Consider the following 19,748-nt stretch of genomic DNA (forward strand, 5'->3'; position numbering starts at 1 on the left):
TAACCAAATAATATATTTTTGATGGCTAAAAATATTGTGCTCTAAATATTAGAAATACGTATTTTTTGAAGGAAGTTAGAGAAAATATGTGCTACGTTTATAATTTCCAAGTCAGTTGTAAACAATATGAATAATTGTTTCCTTTGTGATAATGTATGTGAGAAGTTGAGCAAGCAATGAAGAGAAAAGGGAATGCTTAATTTTCCACTGATCGTGTTTAAGTGAGACATCTACTTATCAATGTATGTGTCAAGTGTTTAAGCATATGCATGCGATAGTTAATTATAATATAATTATCATATTCAAATAGTGTTAAATATTTCATTAAACGGTAATTGGTATAACTACAATAAAGTTTTAAAATAAAAATGGGTAAAAAGATACAACTAAAATAACAAATACGTGAAAATATTATCAAAATAGGAATGTTATGCTCATCTCATTACCACCATAGGTACATGTTGTATTATCACTATTGAGTCACTCAGAAGGTTTTTACCTAAAAATAGCATCTGCTTTGTTTAAATATTATGCGTAAAATTGTTCAATAACAAGATATTGTCCACTTACACTGGTTTAGTAGTTTAACTTTGTTTCTTTGATGCTGAGTGACTTTTTTGGAGGATGTTTTTTCTTTGACATTGGATCATGATGAGGTACGAATTAATTATTCATATACATATTTAGTTATACTTTTTAGATAATTTTTTTTTTTTTTTTTTTTTTAAATTGTTTTATTTTAATTTACATGTAATTTAATTTCTTTTTTTTTATTATTATTATTTCCCTCGTCATGGGTATGTGGGGGTCGAGGGCATCCCCCTCCATACCTTACAAAGATTTTATTTATCATATTATATATACACATGTATCAAATATTTGTTGATTTAGTAACAATTATTGTCATTGAGTATTAATCACAACTTCACATTTCCACAATAATATATACAAATGTACATACACAAAATAATATACAAACAAAATCACAAGGGAAATAAAAGAAGAGAAAAAAAGGAAAGGTAGCTCATAGATTGAACAGAGAAAACATTATGTTGTTGTTTCTTATACTCAAACTTTTAACAAAAAGCAATGGCTGTTTATTAATAAATTATAAATTTACATTACTCTAAAAAGAATTAAATGATTTTTTGAACAATTGTCCAATTCATTATGTTATCTTTTGTATTTGTTGCACATGCATCAATAATTGAAGAGGCTAATTTAAAACTTCTAATTAATCCATCTATATTTGGTAAAATATTTTTTCTCCTACATAAATTAAGATATTTCTTTATCTCTAGACATAGGATATTGTACTTTGACTGTCTCTTTTTTGTATAACCTAATATAAAAGTTTGACAATCAATATCAAATAAAGCATCATGATTCCTAACAATTTTAATAATTTCTGTAATCAATATTTTGACAAATGAGCATTCCCAAAATAGGTGTAACAATGTTTCATGTTCTGATTTACAAAAAGTACACATACTTGTAACAGATAAATTCATTTTCAAAAGAAGATAATTAGTAGCGAATATTCTATGTGTTAGTCTTGTCTGAAACCATTGCAAGTAAGAGTCATTGGTAATGTCAAAAACCCAACTATGTATTTTATTCCAGTCAGATTGACTTAATTGAAAGCAAGTGTTCCATTTAGTCTGACAAGTTGGAATATCATCATTTTTTATGTATATATTGTACATGTCTGATGTACCTTTAACACAAAGTAGTATAGGCTTTAAATAACAACATATAATGGGAGAATAGGAAGCAATTTCATAATTATCACATAACTTTAAACTTAATACACTTCTGTATTTCTTGACAGCACTTGTAATTAATTCATAGTAAATGAAGTTTACTTTAATGCCTAATCTTGCTTCCAATTCATTCCTTTCAAGGAAAATACCATTCGCATTCATAATATCTTTGATAAACCTTATACCTTTATCATACCATGTTTTTATAAAAATAGGTTTTCTATCCATCAAAATATATTGGTTATAGAACAGATGCATTTCTAACAACATTTCCATAGAAATAATCGGTGTTTTTTCTACAAATTCTACATAAGCACCTAAAACATCTTTCCAAAATGAATTTTTCAAAATATTAAATATATATGCTGTATATAACTTTCCACAATTAAATAGCTTCTTAATATCTAAAAAGTTATCTAAAATAGTGTAACATTTATCACATTCAGATGATACAATTCTTCTTAACCATGAAAGTTTTAAACTTTTCATGTAAGCACATACATCAATCATTTTTAGACCACCATTTACATATTCTTTCACCAATACAGAAGATTTAATCTTTGGTGTACCTTGCCACACAAAATCATAAAACATGTTACTTATTTCCTTTAACATCTGAGAATTTGGATTTGGAAGTGATATAAACAAGTTAGTTAATAAAGGAAGTAACAGTGACTTTACAACAGTTATTCTACCAATAGGTGTTAAAGCCCTTCTTTTCCAACACTGGATATATTTTTTGATATTTTCAATTTTTTCAGTATAATTCAAAGTTATCATTTTTTATAAATCAACGTGAAAGTTGATACCAAGTAATCTAAATGATGTACTACCCCAAATTAATTTCCACCTAGTTTTTATTGATCTAGTGCTATATTTTAAAGAGCCAATCCATATTACATGTGTTTTTTCAAAGTTAACTCTTAATCCAGAAATAATAGAAAATTCATGTTAAATATCAAGCGTACAATTTAAAGACTGATCAGATCCACCTAACAATAAAGAGGTATCATCAGCATACTGTGAAATCTTATACCCTGTTCCGTTGATATGTATACCTTTTATATTTTTATTTGTTCTTATTTTGATGGCTAATATTTCGGCACATAAGATAAAAATATAAGGACTGATTGGGTCTCCTTGACGGCAACCACGCCCTATTTTAAAAAAGTTAGACAAAAATCCATTCATTTGAACAGCAGTTTCAGTATTTGTATAAAAAAGAGATATCCATTTTATAAACATTGGGCCAAAATTGAAGAATTCAAAAGTCTTATTTATAAAATCAAAAGAAAGTGTATCAAATGCTTTTTCAAAGTCAATCATTACTAATAGTCCTGGCATTCTTTTTTCTTCTAAATAATTCATTATATCGTAGACTAATCGTATATTCTCTCCGATAAATCTTCCTTTTAGAAATCCTGTTTGGTCTGTATCTATCAAACAATTTAAAACTGACTTAAGTCTTTTGGCTAATGATCCTGAGGCTAGTTTTAAAGTATAATTCAATAAAGTTATTGGTCGCCAGTTTTTTAAATATTGTTTTGGTTTGTTTTCTTTCGGGATACAGGTAATTATACCTTGCCTTTGGGTAAGTGATAATTCACCTTTAATAAAAGAATAAATAATACCTCTGGCAACAAAAATGTCCAATTTGTTTCCAGAAAACTTTAAAAAAAATTTGATGTAAAACCATCAGACCCTGGGCTTTTGTCATTTTTCATATTCTTAAGTGTTTCTGAAATTTCCTCAAAGGTAAAGAGACCTTCTAGCGAATCTGCTTGATTTCTGCTCAATTTTGGGACAGTTATGTTGCCTAAGAACTCTTCCATATTAAAATCATCAGGAGAATCAGTTTTTGTATACAATGTTTCATAAAATATTTCACTTTCTTTTAAAATTTCTGACTGCTCATATATAATGGTACCATTAGATTTTTCCAAAAAAGGAATGATTTTTTAAGTATAGTTATATTTTTCAAGATTACAAAAATATTTAGTTGGTGTTTCACCATTATCAATCCATTCTGCTCTAGAACGTATGAAATTACCTTTAATTTTGTCTTGTCTTATTGTTTCCAATTCTTTTTGCAAGTTTAATAATCTAACATTTCCAGGATCATTTGAATTTTTTTCTAAATATGTAATCTGTGATATTAAATCATCCTCTCTAGATTTGGTTTTCTTTTTCTTATAACTTGCATAAGAAATAGTTTTTCCTCTTATTTCCATCAACAGAGTTTCTAAAAATAACTGGTCATCAATAACAAATGATAGTTCACTATTGCTAATATTTTCAATATTTTCTACATTATATACAGGTAAACAGTATTGTTTTTTTATTTCTTCAATTTTTTCATTAATAATATTCAAATATTCTTTATCATATAAAAGAGAGTTATTGAATTTCCAGAGACCTTTACCATGAGGCACATTGCTAAGATCTAAACTAAGTGTTACAATAGAATGATCTGATCTATAGCTAAGACCTACATCACAACTCCTTACCTGAGGTAAAAAATCCTCAGTAATCAAAAAGAAATCTAACCTAGCCTGCTGTGTCGGACTTGTCCGACGCCATGTATACTGTCTAATATCTTTATTACATTCTCTAAACGGGTCAAATAAATGTCGACTATTAATATTTTGAAGAAGTAAATCTCTAGCTTTCTTATTATTATCCATTGATTTATAATTGTAATAATCAAAGCTAGTATTTAATACAAGATTGAAGTCACCACAACATATATACGAATCATTTTCTAGATTATCAATAATTTGAAAAATGTGGTCATAAAATTCTGGCATGTCTATATTTGGGCCATATATATTAACTAATGTGAACTTTTTAGAATTAAGTGTAAGATCAAGAACAAGGTAATTACCATTATCATCAGCAAACATCTGATGTACTTTCATATCTAGATTTCTTTTTAACAAAATGGCCACACCACGGGCATTAGAAGTACCAAAACTAAAGTAACATTCAGCATTCCATTGAGAATATAAATGCTTTTTCATATTGGACGTAAAATGTACATCTTGAAGACAGACAATATCAGCCTTACATTTTGCTTTTAAAAAATCAAAAACATCAGTTCTTTTCTTCGGATCATGTAAACCTCTACAATTATATGTAACAATTTTAATTTCTGCCATTATCAAAATTCATCTGTAAGTAAGTTCTATATAAAAAGCCATACTGTAACAGGCCATTTTGCATACAAAAAAAACAACCCATTTTAACAAAACACTAATATGTACAAGTAATATAAAAAACATGTTTATATTTAGAGCTACCCTGTAAAAAATAAACAAATAAATAGACTGCCCTCTGAATGCAATATAATTGTGAAATACAATATAACTACCTAAGATTAATGAGAAAAAAAATATTTGTAACAAAAATTCCATTCAGATGCATATTTCATTCTGTTATGTTATTGTTAATACAGTTTTTTCTAATAATTTCATCAAAAGATCTTTATCATCTAAACAACTTCTAAGAATAAACATCCAATAACGTTTCAGTATACACTATTTATTAACATACAGCATGTCCAAAGCACAGGACAATATAAACAATCTGTACTATGTGTTTTCTATGATTATTATAATTTATCATTTAAAAAATCTAGAAAAAGGGAACAGGAAAAAAAACAGATGAAGTTCAAGATGGATTTGTCAAGTGATAAGGTCAATCCACACCTACAAGACTCATCCATCTACCTCCAACTGACCTTACATTGTATATTTCCAGCTTGAATTTTTGATTTATACACTATTTATAAACATAAAGCATGTCCAGAGCTGAGGACAAAATAAACAACTTATACTATGTGTTTTTTTATGATTATTATATTTTATCACTTAAAAATTTAGAATAAGGGAACAAAAATAAAAAACAAAAAACAGATGAAGTTCAAGATGGATTTGTCAAGTGATAAGGTCAATCCACACCTACAAGACGCATCCATCTACCTCCAACTGACCTTACATTGTATATTTCCAGTTTTAATTGTTAGAGTACTAAAATACTTGCATGTTTACTTATAATTGGATATGATATTTAAAGGGGAAAAATAATAACAAAGGAATATAATCATAAAAAATGCAAAAAGTTCCATAAGTAGTCTAACAACATAAAAAAAAACTGTAAAATAAAAAATAAATTTTTTTTTATCTCTATTGATAAAATATAGCCTTATCTAGTATACAGTCAAACCTGTGAACATAAGCCATCCAAAAGAGTGTCCAGCATGATCTTTATAAACAAGTGTTTTTATTTGGAGGTTCTTTGTTCTAAATAATCAATGACAAGTTAGTGTAGAGTGGTCTTTAGTAACAGGGTGGTTTTTATTCGAAGTGGTCACTAACACAGGTTTTACTGTATGTACTTTGTAACAAAGCAACTGATATAATATCTCTATTAAAGGCTAACAAGATAAAATATTATAACTTTACAAATATGAGGCCGGTTTACTGTATAAAGGTTTTGTCTCACAGTCAAGTTATTAATCAAAACAGACACACAAAAAATGCAAAAAGGGAGTGGAGTACAATGATGTAAAAGATGTTGTTTCTTTGAAGTCTTCCAATCCCTTCATTTCCTCTGCTTTAGGTCTGGTCTATCACCTCTATGTCTATTTCTAAATTCCTCTATTGTATTGTTTATATTGTCATAAATATCAAACTTGATACGCTCATTGTATGTTGATAGTCCGTACACAGAGCCATTGAAATACCATGCGCTTTCAATGTTATGGTGTTGCATCAGCCTATTAATAAGTCCCTGGTTTAATCTTGTAACATCGTCCACAAGTTTATGGCCCTTCTCCTTCATTGGTTTTCGTTTTCTCATGATTGTAGCCTTCACCCTGTTATTCTTAAGTTTTACTAGGACTGGCCTTATATTTCCTTTCTTGGATGGTAATCTATGCAAATCAACTATATCTTCGTTATTCAGTGTTATATTGGCATGTTTCTGCAAGACGGATTTTATAGTGTTTGCCAGTTTCTCATCATCTTCATTTTTGTCTTCAGGTATCTCCATTATTTTCACATTGTTCTTGCGGGAATATTGTTCGTTATAATTTGCTCTTCTGCTGGCCTCTGTACTTACATCATAATTTTTGTTCACATTCTCTTCTATTTCTCTTATTTTCTGATTTGTTTTATTTTCATAATCATTGAGCCTGTCTTTTAATTGATTGTTTTCAAATTCCAGAGAGTCTAATCTTTCATTCAATACCTTTGTTTTATCCTTTAAAGCACTATCAATATTTTCAATCAGTTTTTGTTCTAAAGATGCCATAATGTTTTTAATTAATTCCTCTGTTTCATCTTTTTTCAACACACTTTTGAGATCACCCCTTAAATCACTTATTGTGCTTGTCATAGCCTCTAGCTGTACTTGTATACTACCAAGGTCCTCCATTGTTGTGTTAGTTAATACACTTATATTTCCAGAACTCGTGTCACTTGCAGTACTGTTACTATAATCCGGTTGAAATCTCTTTGCTGGAGGCTTAGTACCTGGTTTTTCACCTGAGAATTTTAATTTTGACTGACCCTTAATCTGATCTTTTGATTGGTCCTTTTTATTCTGTGTTTTTTTAATAGTACCCCTATTTTTACTGTTATCACTCATATCTATAGATGAATATCAAGTTTGTAAATATAAATGACCTGTAATAATCCAGTTGTTAAATCCCACATATGTATTTAGGGTTCATCTCAAAATTACTGATATTCATCCAAAAATCAAACAGTCAAACAAAGAAAATCCATTTTTAACTTATAAATCCCTAAATATCTACTAAAATTGAATAACTATCAGTTTCATTTTTTTACTCCATATTCACTGTATCATAATGTTACTTTTGAACCTAAAAGTATCACTTTTACATATCTATTTTATGCATTTGAATGGATTTTTGTTAGAGCAGCAATCAGCCAAACATCACTGCTTAATAGCCTAAAGCAAAAGTTCTTTTAGATAAATTATTATATTTATATATCTTAATTTGTCTAAATAATTACGTAAACTACATGAAAAAAAGCAAGTATATGTGTGGAGTACCATATTTTATATGTCTGTACTACTTACTTAAAAGCAAGAGCTAACGATATTTTTCCTTTAAAATATTAATTATTTTAATTTAATATCTTTTAAATAAGCAAACAAACAGATTTCATAACAATACATTGCATGTATTTCCAAAGAATGCAAATATAAGAAGACAGCATTAACAAAATATGAAGACAAAGATCAACAAGGAAGGTTGACATTTGATAAACGCGTCCTCCAACACAGTCCACAACACTGGACCACCGGAAAGTGGCTCAACCGGACATAAAACAAAGACAGGAGAGGGCGCAAGGGCAAATGTTGGAATAGTTTACACTTAAATTAAAGAAAGGGGCACAAGAAGTGTCAACACAATTAGCATAATTATAACAATAAACAAGACATGCATCTGAGGAAAATACAGGGGTGGTCAGTAGCATAAGCACTTATTGGGAGGTTCAAAAGGTTAATGGTGCAGCAAACCACTCTCTTAGCCTCAACATGTCCCTATTAAACGAGTCAGTGTAAATAAAACAAGTTTGATTCTTTAAAAAGAAGCATGCGAGAGGTCTTTTTGCAGCTGTGGAAGATTTGTTTACTTGTTCAAATGACAAGAATATCACCTACAATTACCCGACGAGGCAAGGCAGAAATTAAGAATACCTGAAGTATAGTCCTAAGTCCTTTAAGCAATATATTCTTTTTTTCTTCATTTAGAAGCATGTGATTTCGTGCGATGTTTTTCGAAATTTGTGAATGAAAAGTTTCCGTGTTACAGTTTACATTAATCAAGTTGAATAAATGACAGAGCGTGTAGGAGTTAAGTTCAGCGGAAAGATAGGAATATTACTCGCATGTCATGACAAATAGCTTTAAACGTTTTAAGATCTTTATTGATTGTTGATATAGCTTGCAGCATTCCGAAGATTGAATATTGTTATTTTCGTAATTATGTATGCCGATGTGCCGATAAACCTGAAACTTGATAAATTGTCATCATCAATATTAATGTAGTACTACAACAGATTTGAAATATAACATTTACCTGAGAATTGTGATAGAAGCAACAAAAATGAAATAATTCAATAAAAAGTTCTGGAAAACGGAGGCTACTTTGAACTCGGTTTTAAAGAGAATGTTCATGAGAGAGACAATCAAAAGCGCATCAATTGTATAGACCCCTAGCATCACCGGCCTTTAATGATCTCAAAGGACTAAAAATATAACAACATTGCAATAAAGTGAGTTAGTAAATAATTCTGGAAAATATATGAGAATGTTTTGATAAATTCATTAAGATTATGAACCACATCTTCTAATTCATGGTTCCAAAGGAGATTTGTCTGCTAAATGGAACTCTAAGAGTCAGTGGTTAATTTGTACTTTAAGATTGACATTGTTCTCTACACTTTCTGTACGTAAGTTCTAAATACATTTTACATTAAATTATAAAGTTCGGAACTTTTTAAGCTTCTTTTCTCGATAACAATTGTATAAAACCTTTTAAATAGAGCATTCAAGATTGTTTCGTGAAGAGGAAACAATCACATCAAATTCAAATCAAATTTTATATATTTTGTGTTGAGTGTGAAGCTATTGGATATATGTTATCTGATATTTCTCTGAATTACGCGATCCATTATCGTGATATCATATTAAAAGTCAGAGACATTTCTAGACTTTCCACGCTTAAATGATACACATTATATGACAGAACAAGACTTTCTATACATGTATTGTGTTACAGACCTATTACATGCATCTGCCTCCCTCATATAAACCTCTGATACATTAGTCATTTGTTTCTTTACAGCAAAAAAAATGTAAAATGGCATTAATAAAAATGTGATATAATATGACAATAATATGATGGTACATATAAGTGGTACGAAACTCCCAAAGGAGAAGCTATATCGCTATTTTTGTTCGCAATTTATCTCAAGGACATAGAAAACTTTAATGTTTAAATGGATTTGAAGGAGTTGATTTAGGCGGGGGTGTCAGTGGCCGAATGGTTAAGGTCGTTGACTACAAACCATTTTGGATTCTTTCATGTTCGTCAAGATATGAAAGACGCTTTTGGAAAAAGCAAATTCTCTATGATTTTTATGTCTTATTAATTAAATTCAGAAACTGAAAACTGAAACTGTTATATTAACTCAAAGCAATTTTTAATAATATTACAATATAAGTAACCAAACTATTCAATATTACTCATAAAGTAAGTACTTAATGGATATCTATGTTCAGATATGAGCTTGACAAGAATACGATATGCATTATAATAACAATGTATATCACTATATACATACTTATATAATTATAGGCTTGTCAATACTGCAAGTGTACATGTTTTATAATTATTTGTTTAGTTATACAAGATACATCTGTCATATTACAAATTATTATATAATTACTATGTATTGTGCCATTAACTGTTAGTATTTGTAATAAATATGTGTTTGATTGATTACTAAACTATGTAGCTTAAAGATATATGTTTAATATGGTTTCTGATCTTGACCATTTGACTATATAATATAATGATATGCTATACGTTCTTTATACGTATGGGTATACAACCCAGATTTTTTTTGACATAAACTCTTGAAACTCTTATATAAATAATTAACATTTTAATGAGTATATTACATCTAAATGAAATTTATTATTCCCTTTGGAGTAGTCTAATGGCAAGTATCAAGAATACTGTCATTTTCATTTATTTGTTTACCTGTTATGTCAATTACATTTTTTCTATTTTTTTTTAGTTAAATAATTACATCACAACTTAAAATAATATACAAACATCAATAGTTTAAACTGTACACGGCAGTATAAAGTAGTACATGTATATTGAAAGGTAAAGTTAAAACAAGGTTTTTTAGTAAGCATTATTAAATGCAATGTGAGAATTCAGTAAAACAACAAAATAAAAGATATATGAAATGTATATAATTTAATTAAATGATCACAAACAAAATATTACTTTTTGCATTTTGTCAACATTTTTTAAACAAACGGAAACTTTGTTGACGATTCAGAAAACATACGAGTATTATAATGTCTTGTATACTATCGTAATTTTCCAGGTGTCATCTGAAACATATAGTCGGAAAATATAAAGCAAAGAATAACTTAAAGGCTTACAAAATCACAGATAAGGGTTTACATTTACCGGAAGGATCAGAGCTGGGAAATCACGTGCGTTATCCGATGACGTCAGTTACGTTTCCATGGCGATAACAAGCTCACCGAAGAACTCCGTAAGTTGCCTTTGATTCTAACTTGTTCGTTCAGAATGCTTCATACTGTATCTATGTGTAGTGGGTGAAATTCACATTGCATTTTGTATACTTGTGTTCTGTTTGACCTTTTCTAGTTGATAAGTACGTGATAGTAACAAAATTATGAAATGCTATAAATAGATAATCGTGAACAAACAATGGTTAACAACAATGCAATAATAAATATCTAAAACGTAGAAGTTGTTTACTACAAAATTATGTGATAAAACCGTAAAGAACAAACATCAAAACAAGAGGTAAAGAACTGTGCTCATATATGCATTTATTCCTACATCTAACGTTAATGAAATGACCAACATGTTTGACCTGGATTTACATCTATATAAACACGCATATAAGAAGGCAACGCTGCTCAATAAAAGATGTTTCATTCACAATTTTGACATGGTTAACATGAATGAACCAGATAGTTTTGTTATCGGATTTCCAGGCGTAATTTTATTCGTCTGACGGCAACAGGAAATTAGATAGTCAGTTACCCCTCCTTTCATTAATCATTGCGCAGACGCAAAACTTCTCGTAATGAACACAATGATTTATGACGTCTCTGGCACAGACAGAAATGTCAACATTTTATGGGCTCTTGTAAATGTCTTTACTACAAGTGATGTAAGCTCTATACATTTACACATCTAAGGTTAAATTTTAAACGTTTGTGAACTTAATTGTGCTGTTAAGAGAATCAAGGCAGGGAACTGAATTACACCATAAAGGAAACCTTACATTTGACCAATCCATCTGGAATGAAAATGTTTTTTCCTCGAATTGTTGTGTAATTACAGCGTTCTAAAAATATATATTTCAACACAAGAATAAGCTTATGTTTCACCCAAAGCTTGATCTTGTCTGTCAACCTCATAAAGGTAACCGGATCTCTTAGTTTTACCTAAGCTTTTTACAATACTCCATAATTCATAAGGTCATTATCATAATTCACGTTGTTAGCGGTTTTGCTCCTTTTTGGCATTAATATTAAGGTCTGTTTTGGACTAACATAAACTGGGTTTCGCAGAGTGGAATCAGGAGGGTTTCCTCTTTAGATATTATGTAAACACAAAAGGGACATGAGAAGGTGGTAATTCTATACTGCAGAAAGTTACAATGGTGCAGATCAGTTTTTACAAATATGCTTTTGTGTTCAGGAAATGTTAGAATTTGTCCACCAGACTAGAATGATGATTTTATACAGATTGTGAGTCTGAAAAAAAGTAACTTTGTATTAATTTTTCATCGCTACTCGACAATATTCTAGTCAGTTACCAAAACAAAAGAACTAAATTTTCCCATTTTAAAGACCCATTTAGGTCAGAAAAAAACTGAATCCTTAAAGAACGTCGAATTTAAGACTAAAACTGACACTAATGCCATGTCTTTTTTGTTTGTTATTGTTTTTGTAGTAATATCTTATCGGCAATGTACTTATGGATTTTACATTTGATGACAATTTGTAAATTTTATGTTTGCGAGTATTTTATAACATATGATTGTTATTTGCACTGAAGATTAATCCATTATTACAGACAGCCGTTCTAAAATAAACAGAGAAATAGTTATGATGTTAAGGAGATAACCCATTAACTAGAATAAACATTTCCAGAAAAATCCAGCTGAACATCTGGTTGTTCCATTTGCATAGTCCCACTCGGTAATTTATTAAATGAATATGTTATACATGGTTATATAATATTAATATTTATAATATTGAACACTTCTGTAATCAACCCTATATAAACGAGAATAATAATAGAAACTACCGGTATGAAATTATTTAACGACTAAATTGAGTAAGTTAATTTCTCGATAATAAAGGTTGTTTATGGACGGTATATATAGAGGTAAAATGCAAGCTACTGCATACACCAACCAGCACTTGCTACAGCAGAACGTTGAATATTTAATAATATGAATTTTGGTATTTAATAATTTGAATTTTGGTATTGTCATTGTGTATTTTGAATCTGGACTTATCAATAATTATTTTCACACGCGCTCACAATTAATATTTACATATCGACATACTTTGCCGGTCATATTCACCGATTTAAACTAAAGGACATAAGATGCAATTTATGTTTATATGTATACAACTTCTCTAACTATGAAACTATGTTTTCTTATAGGCAGCCTGCATATAATAACGTTCACAACCACAAAATATATCAAAGAGCATAAACTATAAAACATCAAATAATGAGTTTAGGGTAAAATACAAAAAGAGCTACGCATTTAATTTCAAAACCAGTATCATATTGCAATATGAAATAATCTTTTAAAATCATTTACAGAACTTGTCTCATATAATTCTTTCTATACATTGAAATATAATAAACAAAGTGATCACTTGTAGGCGTTAACTACCCACGATGGCTAGATATAATTCCAAATATGGAAAATATAATTAGATCATTAAAAGATTACCAGACATATAATTCACGAAATGCTAATTTGATGAATTATGTAAAGCATATATAGCACATTGGCCTTCCCGAGTGCAAGGACCTTTGATCAAAGAACAACAATCTTTGATCGGGAATAAGAACAATAACCTTTCATAGGGAACAAGAGCCTTTCGTTGGGACCAAGAACGTTTCATCAGGACCAAGAATCTTTCATCGGGGACAAATGCCTTAATGATCGAGAACAACAATCCCGACCTTTAATCGGGAACAACAGCTTGTTTCAGTCTTGCGTGCATTTTTTTTATTTGGTGAGGCTGAAATGTTCACGATAAACTTTGATTTTGAAAATTTTATAAGCATGAAAAAGAGTATTGACTGTAACCATTTGAAAATATATGAAAACAAATATGAAGTTTAACATTAAAACATTGCACAATTTGAAGATGGATAAGTTTTGGGAAAGGAATGCTAATTTTTGATAATGAATGTCATTTTATTGTCTAGAGGACTCGTCACACGGTCCATGTTTCATGGTAATATTTGAAAAATATTAAAAGATTTCCAATACACTTTGATTTTAAAATTACATTAGACTTAAATAATTTTGCGAGTAGTATATTAATGTTAATATACTTTGAGTCATAACGAATACCCTTTAGCGGATTAATTTTACACTTTTTAACCTTACTAAATTCTTTACCAATAAATATTCATAAATCAACACACGTGGTTATCCAGAAAATAGAATCTAATAATTTTATTCATGAAAATTTTGTTAAAAGATAATAATTATATAAATCATAATTTCTAAATTCAGACAAGTCTGAAAATATTCAAAGAAAAATTGTTTTTGCTATTTATTTCAACAGATACCACAACCCTTATATTATATCATTTTGTTTGTACTTCCTTAATACATAATATAGACAAAAATAACTCATACGTGATATGTCATTAATATAAGATTACAATCGAAAACCAACAAATGAACAATAATTGAAATTAATTTAACAAAAACACAGCTACGGTATATAAAATCGTCTTGATTTTCGTTGTCTATATTAAAAATCTAATTGTTTTTATGTCTCACATCAACTTGTTTACTATACTCTGTGGACTTTGTCTGCAATTAATACATGTAAATTGTGTAGCTATATCAACTTACCCATGGATAGATAAATCAAGTAAATAGAGGATATTAATTAAATGAGTGTAGGTTTAACAAGTTCATGTAGTCACACAAATATCACATGAACTTTTTACAGGAAACAAATGACGCGCTTATTAGGAGTCTAGTAGATATTTATCCATACAGCAATGGCGAAAATTTTAGACTTGATTTTGTGTATTTTTTTTAACAAAATCATACTGTTTTCAAATTTTCTAATAAAAATAGCTTTTCTGATGTACAACATGTCACAGAGCTTTAAGGGATTAGAATAAACGTTTAACTGAAGTGATAGTGCCATGTTTGAATATCATATTCTTTTTATCATTATCTAATTTTATCTACATAATAAATAACGTGCTAATGAGCCAGTCTATAGTCGATCGTTCTAAAACTTAACCGTTGAGAGAGGTAACGACTGAGGCAGTGTCACTTACTTCATTTGCTCCGCCTTAAATTGTCGCCAAATTTAATGTGATGCTCCGTATGGTAGCATTTATTCTTCGTTGACGGGGCGGAAGGGAACCAGGATAACTTTGATAAATATCACTTGTCGAATCATTAAATTACAAATTACAAAGCCTAAACCACGCCCACTATCAGAGAGGCGGTTCTCCCACAACCGTTAAGAAAGTACGCAAAACTGCGCACAGGTTACGCTACGGCCAGTAAGGGGAGAATCACTGCAGAACAGTTCGTCCTTAAAATCATTCGAACATTATGCAATTCGTACCAATATTTAAATGGACATATTCTCGGCACATATTGTCTTGAATTTATTTTAAGTATACCAATCATTTCAATTTTACTTGTTATCCAATTTATTTTGCTTAGACCAGACGTTTCAATCTTTGTCGCAACAGACAAACATTTCAGAATTTCAGACAGGACAATACTTTGTGAATTTATGAATAAGGTTCTACTTTTTCACAAAAATATGCAACTTAATTATTAAACAACGAGCACATACCAAGAACATGGAGAGAAAATTAATTTGTGCTTCGGATATTCAACTGTAATAGAGAACGATTTTCAATGCTGATTGACTGTTCACATCATTTGGTGGCGTCTTTGATGTGCAGCATCAAAATTTAACTTGTAATGTGATTATAGACGTAACGTCGAAATTCGAATGTAAATATCGACGTTATTGTTTTATTTTACGTACCTACGTTCGTTATAGTTTATCAAAAAATTATGAAAAGTAGATCTATACAAAATAATGAAAAATAAATTCAAAAGCTTAAAAATATAAAATATCAAAAATGTCTGTGATGACAGAGATCTCTGTATTGATAAGGGGAGATCACTGCGTAGGAGATTGCATATACATAGCATAAAAACGAATGACGAATAACATGACGTCAAATATGACGTCAAAAACCAAATGATAAGTGTTGACAGATGTGAAAACATTCAAAAAACGGCTAGGAAAAATGGAAAACTTGTAATTGTTCAAAGGCTGCACTTGTCTGTTACAATCCTCAAATAAGTTTTTTTTCTTTTAAAAAGGTGTATGACTAACAAATCTAAATGATATCCCTCTGAATCAAACACAATTATTTACCTCCCGTGAAATACACAACTTTTAAAACTGGCGGCCGCTTACATTTAACAAAGCCAGGTCTAATATAAATTCGCAGTAAGTAACAGAAATATGGATGGATGGTTGGACTTTTTATCCTACTAGAATTGTTTGCTTTTATTATTAAAACAACCGATCATTCATATTTTTTTAATAAAATGAATAATATCACCGTCATTTAACGTTGATTGTCGAACTTATTTTCAGCCCAAGACTTTTTGTATTTAATGAGAAATTCTGATTAAATGAGGTTGTCAATGGGGAAAACAGATTTTAATATTAACGTTAATATTATGGAAACTTCGTTTTAACTTGTTTGTAAGCATAAAATAAAACGAAAATTTGTTTGTTTGTTTGTTTGTAACGCCAATCGTGAGAATACTGTTTTTAAAGCCCACTCCATGAAATAAAATTTCATCTTACACACAAACAAACAAATATCCTCTATATATATATTCGTGTAGATTCAATACTAAATTTATTAAATTCGTTGAATAAAACAATATTATGCTCGCCAGAGGCTCGCATAATATGATTTTATTCAACTCGTTCAATAAATTTAGTATAAAACTACACATATTCAATATCATCTATATATTCTATTTTTTCATCAAGTTAGAATGTAAATATATATAGTTTTTTGTGCATTATAGTATATAGGTATATAGTTTATCGTTCAAATGGTCAATCGTCCTTTGTGATCATATTCCTGCTGATTTGAACTCCAACCGTGTATTATTGTTCAACAATGCACTCAAAATGGATATCTAGTTTTTACATGTTATCTTTTGTAAAAATCTTCAATGAAAAAAAAAAGTTCCATATTTTGAATTTGTTTGATATGCAGCATGAAACTCTCACGGAATCGTTTAGTTATTGCTGAATGGTATTAATATTGTTATAAAGCAAATTTCAAGCTTAAACAATGCAATGAGACACCAACATCTTCGAGAGAAGATTTAAGAACGCATTCGGAACGCATTCGAAATACCCCTCCAATTACGGAACAGCATGGATTGAAAAAAAATAGTTCTACTGAGTAATTCAGATGTACACTCCTGCGCCGTTGCTTATGTGATAAATGATTGTGTTATGCTTTAAGATGACTAAAAATAAAAATCTTTGTTGGTCTGATACAGCAGTTAGTTTTGTGTTTATTTTTGTTTAGATTTATCAATTGGAAACCTAAAAGAACGCTTTGAACAACAACATTGGTTTGTGTTTTTCCTGAACGGCGATGCTAAATGATATCAACCGTCCACTTAGCATTGATTTAATCAGAACTTGTCATTTAAAAGATGAAAATTAAAACAACACACATATCTGTATTTCAAATACATTTGTATTATATAAAATCAGTTTTTGCTGGATACAATAATATTTATGAAATGTTGAAGCCTCATTAGTAACCACTGCATCGTTGTGTAGTGATTAGGTCATTTACTTTAGTGAACCTATACAAGCACCATAATCAATATACGGAATACAAGTATTATCTATATGTCACTAACAGTGTTCACGACCTACATCAATAGTAAAATACAGATCTCACAAAAATACTCATTTCATTTGCTGTCCATTCTATCGTATGCACACATTAGTTTGTTTATACTTGCCCCATTTTGGGGCCTTCCAAAATGCCCAGAAGCCCAAAAACCCGTATTTGGCATTTTTCATTTTTCCCCGTTTTAAATGCTTTTAAAAATTCGTTTATGGCACTTTTTATACTTTCTTTTATACAAGCTTTCATGATTTGTTTGTATAGATTCAAATGTTCAAATGTCAGCCTCAGCATTAATTGTTTCCCCACTATATCCCATCGAACGCCTCTCTTTACATATTATTTATATCGTTTCCGTGGATAATCGGTTATTTTATCAGGTGGCAGCGACAATTTCTATATATTGACAATCTATATTACCAAATATGACTGTATGGGTTTTTGCTTTAAACCATCAGATTTTCGGGCACGCGATTACAAAAAAACTTATAGTTGCGTCCCCGGGGGGGAGGAAACCCAATTTTTCCCCTTTGTGAATGGTTTTTCAATAACCCGTTAAAAATTTGACAAAATTTGGAAAAATATGTTTTTAATGCAATTTATGGGGGGAAAAACGTTCATTTTGCTCTGAGATTTCTGCCTGCGGAGTTTTTTTAAATTTAACAAATAATTTTCATTTATAAATACGGGTTACACCTTTGAAAAAATTCAAAAAAAAAGGGAAATAAATTTAAAGGGAAAAGAATCTTAAAATTTTACTTGGGGAAAATCGTTTTTTTTTTTAATTTAAAAAATCAAAATAAAATGTTTTTTGGGAAAATTTTAAATTTTTCCTTAAAATTTAAATTTATTAAATAAAGGTTCAAAGGTTCATCCCTAATTTGGGTTTCTTTAAATTTTGCTTACTTGCAGCCCCAAATTCTTAAAATTTTGGGAAAAAATGTTTAAAATATGAATTAGGGAAAGATTTATCAAATTTTTTGTTAAAAAGTGTTAAAAAATAAAAAAAATTTTATCCCCAATTTCTATACCCTGGAGATTTTAGTTTTCTCGGGTTTAAATAGCATAATGAGATATGTTTGGGAAAATGTTTTAAATTAATAAAATGAACAAACATGGGAAAGAAAAGGGAAAAATTTTGAATCAAGTTTTTTTTTTTTTAAATTTTAAAATTGGAAAGGGAAAAGGGGCTTTTCAAAATTTGTCATTTGGCAATTTTAGCCCCCGCAATGGGGAGGCCCAATTTAATCTTTTAAAAAAGGAGAAAAAAAGGTCTCGTAAAAATTTTCCAAAAGGAATTTCGACATCCCCAATGAGTATTTTTTTAAATTTTTTGTTTTAAGACTAAAGTTTTTTTCCCAAAAAAATTTTTATTGGGATTTTTGTTTTTATTTTGAGAGTGAAAGTGGGTCAAAAATAAAACATTTTGAAAAATATTTTTTGGCAGGTAGCCCCATTCTTTCTAAATTATAAAAAAACTGATTGAACTGATGTTGATTGGTCTACAATGAGCACATTTTATTAAAGATATATTATACTCAAATTTAATATTTGTAAAAAAAAACACAATAAACTACTATACATCCGCTTTTGAAATGTAGAATAAACATCTTTGCAGTACACACTACAGGTAATCACAGTATGATTACATACAGTAGTGTCATTAAAATAACTGACAGTTTTACAGTTTTTATAAGACTAGACCAAATTAATTTGACAAGTTATAAGAAATGCAGCTTCCTTTATATAGTTTATACATTCACGTATCCAAATAAGACATATTTAGGAAGAATTTACAGGATTTCAATAAATTTATGCAAAAAAGTATTTACCCAAAGATGAGCATAGAATATATATAAGTATTTCAAATATTGGTAAAAACAATAGAAATGTATCAGTTCGTGATTGAGTAAACCGAAAATGAATTGTTTTATATAACATTTAATTTATTTTTT

The 19,748-nt window shown here is 29.4% G+C and overlaps 1 protein-coding gene across 1 annotated transcript in view; it reads left to right on the top strand.

The window, feature by feature from the left end:
- Positions 1-19,748, top strand: part of LOC132743133 (uncharacterized) — a 139,085-nt gene that overhangs the window by 96,278 nt on the left and 23,059 nt on the right. Inside the window, exon 2 of the mRNA XM_060731662.1 lies at positions 10,925-11,098. Within this exon, the coding sequence (XP_060587645.1) occupies positions 11,069-11,098 (30 nt within the window). The 5' untranslated portion in view covers positions 10,925-11,068. The remainder of the gene's footprint in view (positions 1-10,924; positions 11,099-19,748) is intronic.

Source organism: Ruditapes philippinarum, unplaced genomic scaffold, assembly GCF_026571515.1.
Source record: "Ruditapes philippinarum isolate M1 unplaced genomic scaffold, ASM2657151v2 ctg266_1_1_1_1, whole genome shotgun sequence".
In the NCBI taxonomy this organism is placed as follows: Eukaryota; Metazoa; Mollusca; class Bivalvia; order Venerida; family Veneridae; genus Ruditapes; species Ruditapes philippinarum.